At 47.9% G+C, this 7,757-nt stretch overlaps 1 protein-coding gene across 1 annotated transcript; it reads right to left on the bottom strand.

The window, feature by feature from the left end:
• Positions 1 to 6,515: 6,515 nt before the first annotated feature.
• LOC121876125 (keratin-associated protein 10-4-like) lies at positions 6,516 to 7,352 on the bottom strand. The gene has a single exon (XM_042381063.1). The coding sequence runs from the start codon at positions 7,350 to 7,352 to the stop codon at positions 6,516 to 6,518; it is 837 nt and encodes a 278-aa protein (XP_042236997.1).
• Between the last annotated feature and the right edge of the window lie 405 nt (positions 7,353 to 7,757).

The raw sequence follows: 7,757 nt of genomic DNA, 5'->3' as shown, positions 1-7,757 counted from the left end.
TCAACACGACGATAACAGGCCAGGTTATACCATACTCAATATCAGGGCATAGTCACTACAGTATACCAGTCACCTTTGTCGTAATGGTATAAAAGTGTTTTAGATGTGATTAGTGGTAAGGGTGTTTAGCGAGACACATGTGTTTAATGATGACTCACTTCTCTCTCTTCTCTCTCCCTTTCCCCCCTTTCTCCTTTCATTTTCCGCCTCTCTCCCTTTTCCCCTTTCTCCCTTTATTCTCCGCCTCTCTCCTTCTCTTCACACTCCCAAACATTCTCCAAAAATTTTCATCACCTCTCTCGCTCTCACACACTTATATATTCTCCCTGCACACACACAGTCACATATTTACACATACTTTTGCATTCTCCTCACACCTCCCTACTATCACTGCTCACGTCCCTCACAACATGGACCTTCCTCACCACCGCGTCCCTCACAACATGGAACTTCCTCACCACCGCGTCCCTCCCTCAACCTGGAACTTCCTCACCACCGCGTCCCTCTCAACATGGAACTCTCACCACCGCGTCCCTCACAACATGGAACTTCACTACCGCGTCCTCTCAACATGGAACTCTCACCACCTCGTCCTCTCAACATGGAACTTCCTCACTACCTCGTCCCTCCTCAACATGGAACTTCCTCACTACCTCGTCCCTCTCAACATGGAACTTCCTCACTACAACATGGAACTTCCTCACCACCGCGTCCCTCACAACATGGAACTTCCTCACTACCGCGTCCCTCTCAACATGGAACTTCCTCACTACCTCGTCCCTCTCAACATGGAACTTCCTCACCACCGCGTCCCTCACAACATGGAGCTGCCTCACTACCTCGTCCCTCTCAACATGGAGCTGCCTCACTACCTCGTCCCTCACAACATGGAGCTGCCTCACTACCTCGTCCCTCACAGCACCGTTTACTACCCACTGATGAATTGTTATAGACTATGTAATTTTACCTTCAACGGGTTTGGGGTTAACTCCACCAGTCGCCACCAGATGTCTCTAGAAATATAAACAGACGTGTTGTATTGACATGACAGACTCTTTCTAGACGTCACCTGGGTAGAACTAGATCTGGCTGACACTTTGGGATTTATTGTACATTTTTGTGTCATTCCTTTATATTTATAATAATAATAATTCTTACTGGTGCCGTGTTGACAATGATACCCTGAAAGTGCTACAGTAAAGGGCGATTCTCTTATGTAAAAATGACAGCAGACATCTTAGTTTTGGTGAGTAAAAGTCATCCGCTATCATAGACATTCTCTCCTTTGTGTTCTTCTGATTTAGCGAGTGGATATTGATGTCTTAATTTGTGTTATATTTATAGGAAGTAATAATCTTGCGTTTATTTTAAGATTAAGTATAATTAAAAAAATACGAAGCAGTTAAAACTCTCGAGTGATGTGAGAAACAAGGAAATTAAGTTCATTTTTATTGCCCGTTGCTTTTATTTGTGAACACATTGCATATGGAGGGCAGTCAGTTCTCACTACTCTAATACAAAAGTTACAGCAATACAGAAGTTAATGAGAGTTTGGTAATTACAGGTGGGAGAGGGCTTACCGCTACCTCTCTTTAGTGTTCCTCAGCTGGCCGTGACACTTAATAATCTAGAGCAGCCTCGCAAACCTAATGAGTGTCCCTGTGCACTCCGAGATAGAGGGAGGGAGAGAGGCAGGGAGGGAGAGAGGGAGGGAGGGAGGGAGAGAAGGTAGGGAGGAGGAAAAGGTAGGAAACGGATGGAGGAGGTGAAGGGGGTGAGGGGGGGGGGGGGGGAGGGAGAAATGGTTGGTAGGAGGAAAAGGGAGAAAACAGCGGGAGAAGAGCGGAAAGTAGAAAAAGGAGGAAAGAAAAGATACGAAATGGAGAGAGGGTAAGAGAAGTGGTGATGAGGAGGATGGGAGAAGAAAGAAGAAGAAGGGGAAAAGGTGAAACGAGAGGGAGACAAAAGGTACAAAGGGAGAAGAGGGAAGGTTTGGGGAGGGGAGTGGAAGGGAGAGGTAAAAGAAAGGAGAGGAATTAGAGAGGAAAGAACGAAGTGGAATGAAAGGCAAAATGACAGATAGAATTAATGAACACCGGTAGGAGAAGAGAGAGAGAGAGAGAGAGAGAGAGAGAGTGAGAGAGAGAGATAATGATGATGGAGGTATCGGGGTCACTAGAGCAGACTAAATAAAACTACTTTATTACATCAAGGTATGTTTATCTTCATTTGTGTGTGTTTTTGTGTACGCATATACAGAGTGTGTGTGTGTGTGTGTGTGTGTGTGTGTGTGTGTGTGTGTGTGTGTGTGTGTGTGTGCAAGAAGAGGAAGAGAAAAACACCCTGAAAGAAAAGTTACAAAGAGCTAAATTGCCTCATAAGCTGACCAATCACAGGCAACCTGATCGTGTTGACAAGGCTAAGTTCCCTGTGGTAGAGTTTCTCAAAGTCAAGCTCAGTTCTGATTGGTTACCGCTGGTCCAGATAAACCCCTGGTTTCATTCAAATAATAGTAGGGAGGAGGAAGGAGCGTGTGGGGGGAGGACGATATGGGGGATAAGGGGAGGGGGCGGGAGAGATGATTGCTGGGGGGATAGGTGTAGGAGGAGAAGGGTGTCCTGGTAGGTAGGTGTAGAGGGGAGGTGAATGAGGGAGGGGAGGAGAGTGGAGGCGTGTGAGGGAGGTGAATGAGGGAGGGGAGGAGGGAGGGGAGGGAGGGGAGGTGAATGAGGGAGGGGAGGGAGGTGAGTGTAGTAGGGAGGGAGGTGAATGAGGGGAGGGGAGGAGGTGAGGTGGGGAGGGAGGGAGGAACAGGGAGGGAGGTAGGGTGAGTGTGGGGAGGAGGAGGTGAATGAGGAGGAGGTAGGTAGTGTGGGAGGGAGGAGGTGTGAGGAGGGTGCAGGAGGAAGTTAGTCTGGGGGGGCAGGTAAGGGGGATCCTTGAATGTTATGATTACGTCCTTTCTCACACAATACCTGGCTCTTGGAGAACGATAACACAGGTAAGTGGTTATCACAATCATTTTTATAGGACAATGATTCTTATAAAAGTCAATAGGTGTAGGTAGTAGGTGTGTGTGTGTGTGTGTAAATATCGGTTATAGCTTGTACTAGCCTTAGAAATTAGTGTCACGTTAACTTTAAAATTACTGAACTTAAATTATACAGAAATTCATCTGTACAAACAGTACGTGTTTAACTTGGTATGGCAAGATATGAACTTTCTGTCACGCACACACACACACACACACACACACACACACACACACACACACACACACACACACGCACACACACACACACACACACACACACACACACACACACACACACACACACACACACACACACACACACACACACACACACACACACACACACACACACACACACACACACACACACACACACACACACACACACACACACACACTCACTTCCTCCTGGCTTACGGCCTCCCCTCTCAGTGTTCAACCATTTGGAATTGCCAACAAACTCCTGAAATTTTAATCCAAACGCTCCACAACCCCAATTGACCTCCCAATCAAAATTTACAAGGAATTTGCAGTCGAACTTGCTACCCCCCTCTGTTCCATTATTAATGCATCCCTCAGACAAAGCAAATGCCCTAATGAATGGAAAACCGCATTTGTCACCCCTATCCCCAAGGTCCCCACCCCACAGTTTCCTAACGACCTCAGGCCAGTTGCCATTACCCCCATACCCAGTCTACTCTGCTTAGTTAGTTTCCTGGATTTCCTGCACAAAAACCTGCAGAAACGTAAGACATCAGTGGCCGTTGCCCTTGTTGACTTCAAGAAGGCTTTTGACCTTGTTGATCACTGCACTGTTATCAACAAAGCCATTGCACTAGGTCTGCCCACCAACCTGGTATCATGGGCCACCGATTTCCTGAGTGAGCGTTGTCAGGCAGTGAGGTACCATGGTTCTGTCTCCACATTCCAACACCTCACCTGCGGTGTTCCCCAGGGGACCAGGATGGGACCACTGTGCTTCCTAATCCTGATCAACGACGCTCTGTCGGACATTCCTCACAGGTGGAAGTACGTGGATGACTGCACTGTGGGGGTTACAGTGGACAACACCTCACCGAACTACTCATCGATACAAGGCACCCTGGACAGGCTAGAGGCATGGACTACGGAGAACAAGGTCACCATCAACCACACCAATACCATAGCCATGCACATCAATACTACCACCACTCCAGTGCAAGCTCCAGCAGTCACAGTGGGTGCCCATCCTCTCCAGCCAGTGCAGTCTGCCAAACTCCTGGGTGTTACCATAGACCACAAACGGGACTGGAAGGCCCATGTAAACAACACAGTCAAGGCAGCCTCGTACCTACTCTACATGCTACAACGACTCTGGTCACTTGGGGCACCCACGCCAGAGCTGAGGACGATCTCCAACTCTACCCAACAACGTCAGCTAGAGAAGGTACAGAAAAGGGCCTGCAGAATCATGCTCGGCGCAGACTACTCCGGCTACAACAACGTTCTCTCAACCCTTGAAATGCCATCCCTCAGTGATCTCCACCACCAAGCACTAGCAAGGTTTGGCAGTGGACTACCGCACCATCCTAGTCATCGCCACCTCCTGCCACCGACAGTCCCCCGCCCACCTCGCGCAGTCTGCCACTACAACAAAATTCAGCCCATAGGAGCCCGCACTGATAGATATAAGAATAGCACCATCCCATCTATTGTTAAAATAATAAACAACTCCTGATTTATGTACTGTACAGCCTTGTAAATGTATTGAATGCATATCATTATGTCTAAATCACATGTAAGTTTGTATATTTTCAGCCACCGGCTGCAACTCTATTAATAAACCGTTTATTATTATTATTATTATTATTATTATTATTATTATTATTATTACACACACACACACACACACACACACACACTCTTTAAAAAACCCTAATATGCCCCACTTAACCACTTGAGAAGAAGAGCTAAAATTTCTCCTGGTAATCACTGAGGCCCTTGAGTATGATGATTGATCCTCTTCAAGGAGATACTTGACCTAAGCCCTTAAATTCTTTGACTAACTCCTATATGGTGTTATGGGTTTATCCCTTTATGCCTGCCTCTTTGTCTTTCACTAACACTTAATTTCACCCTTGTACAGTATGAACATCAGACACCAGCAAGACGTAGCCATGGCAAGCCTCAATATATAATCCTACATTTAAGAGTGTTCAGTACTCATATTTCTTTATCATGATTTATATTTCAGAATGTTGTGATGTTAGTGCCCCTATCACTTGTCCTATTAATACACAAGGAATGTTTATGAAGCCTAAGAAAAAACGATCACTTCACCAAACATTAGCAGCTTCCACTGTGTTCTAAGCTGCTGTCATACTGGTAAGCTTTTTCCAGATGTTTGAAGAATGTGACACCTGAAATATTTTACTCTACTGTGGAGTGTTCTTGGGTAATCACGGAACTTGAAACATAAGGGTGTTCAAAATGCCTCCTAGAAGCCTATCTGCCATTGAGTAGAACTGACACTGTGCCAGTTCATAAAAACTCCTCCTAAATATCCCCTCTCGTTTTATGTCTCACCCCCCCCCCCCTCAACCACTCTTCTTCTTCCTCTCCAGTCATGGGTTCGATTCCTGGCCAGAGTGGAGGATTGGCTTCCTTTCTTGGACATTAATCCTGGTCACCCATCAAATGAATACACTCGGCCAGGTGTGCTTGCCTATGGCTCCTCAGTGTAATTTATATATATATATATATATATATATATATATATATATATATATATATATATATATATATATATATATATATATATATATATATGGGTCAAGCTCTGCGTTATAATTGAGAGAGAGAAACACCTACGTCACCCACACCCCGTCACCATCAAACAATACCTCTCGTGTGACTCTCAAGACAGACACCTCCAGGCACTCCTGTGCTGCTCCTCACCTTCTCCAGGAGACGACGGCGAAGGTGGGGTGGGGTGGGAGGGTGGGGGGTGACCCACCAGCAGGGGATAAAGACCCAAGTCCGAAACACAAAGAACCAGGCCGTCAGTCTCAGAATTTATCGGTCTGGAATAAAGACTCTGAAGGGAAGTCGGAAACTCATTTTTTCTCTTTAGTATTCAGTTCAAACGCACGGTCCCTCGACATCCCCAGAAGACAGCGATTTACGAATATGAATGTGTTGCCTGCCAGCCTCCTCGACCCGCCTCACCCCGCCCACCCCTCACCTCTCATCCCTCACCCACTTCTCTCCGTCTCCGGGGTCGGGAGTTTTTGGTCGGGTCACAGCGGCTTCGCATCTTGGGGGTAATCATGCTTGATCATAGCAGGTGCTGGTTATAGGATAGTGACGTTAAGTCACAACAGGTACGGGTTATCTTGTGACCTGTACCTGTTGTGAGTTACAAGTCCTGCAGGAATCGGTCTAGGATAAAAGTAGGTCACAGGTTTTTCTGGGTAATCAGGCCAGGTCATAGCAGGGGAGGTCACAGCAAGGGCACATGGGAGGTTCGTAGTGAACTACAGTGTAGGGCACAGAGGGACACAGTGAGATACAGGGAGATACAGCGGGACATAGAGGGACACAGCGAGATGCAGGGATTCACAGGGAGGTACAGCGGGACACATGGAGACACAAAGAGACACAGCGGGACACATGGAAACACAGCGGGATGCAGGGAGACACAGCAGAACACAGGGACATACAGCGGGACACAGGGGACATAGGGAGACACAACGGGACACAGGGGGACATAGGGAGACACAGCGGGACACAGCAGCATGATACATGGAGATACAGAGGACATGCAGTGACACAGGGCATACTGTATACATGTGGAGATCAAGGGAGACACACAGCGGGGACATGAGACACAGTGGGACACATGGAGACTTAAGGAGACACAGTGACACATGGAGACACAAGGGACACAGACACAGCACACATGGAGACACAGCAGGACACATGGAGACTTAAGGAGACACAGGGACACATGGAGACAGCGGGGACACAAGGAGACACAGTGACACATGCTGGAGACACAGCAGGACACATGTGTGGGAGACTTAAGGAGACACAGTGGGACACATGGAGACACAGCGGACACTCTTAGGGAGACAGGAGACTTAAGGAGACACAGCAATGCACATAGAGATACAGGGGGCATAAGGAGACACAGCGGGACACGGGGAGACACAGCGGGACACGGGGAGACACAGCGGGACACGGGGAGACACAGCGGGACACGGGGAGACACAGCGGGACACAGAGACACAGGGGACGCAGGGACACAACAGGACACAGGGAACATAACAAGGCACATTGGGATACAGAGGGCATAGGAAGACACAGAGGGACACAGAGATACGGGGAAACACACCTGGGCACCGGGGGATACAGGGAGACACAGGGGGAGACACAAAGCCCTGGGACAATCGGGACCCGGGTAAATTGGCTGGTAATTATTTGTATCAATAAATAAGGAGCCGCTGGTATCGATCGCTGGTGTACCTGCTACCTAGACACTCCCCCTTTACTACACCCCTACCACCTTCCCCTTAACACCACCCCATCCCACCCCTTAATCTAACTCTAGCCCATCCGTAACCTTCCCCCTTTACTTCACCCCCTACTACCTTCCCCATAACACCACCCCGTCCCACCCCTTAATCCAACTCTAACCCATCCATAACCCTCCCCTTTTTCTTCACCCCTACGACCTTCCCCA

The sequence above is a fragment of the Homarus americanus genome, unplaced genomic scaffold, assembly GCF_018991925.1.
Source record: "Homarus americanus isolate GMGI-L3 unplaced genomic scaffold, GMGI_Hamer_2.0 scaffold34921, whole genome shotgun sequence".
NCBI lineage: Eukaryota > Metazoa > Arthropoda > Malacostraca > Decapoda > Nephropidae > Homarus > Homarus americanus.
The sequence above is the reverse complement of the archived record's forward strand: the minus strand, read 5'-3'. Positions and strand labels throughout refer to the sequence as shown.

Coding starts and splice junctions, on each gene's coding strand:
- LOC121876125 (XM_042381063.1), bottom strand. CDS start 7,352: ATGTGCCTTGTTATGTTCCCTGTGTCCTGTTGTGTCCCTGCGTCCCCT.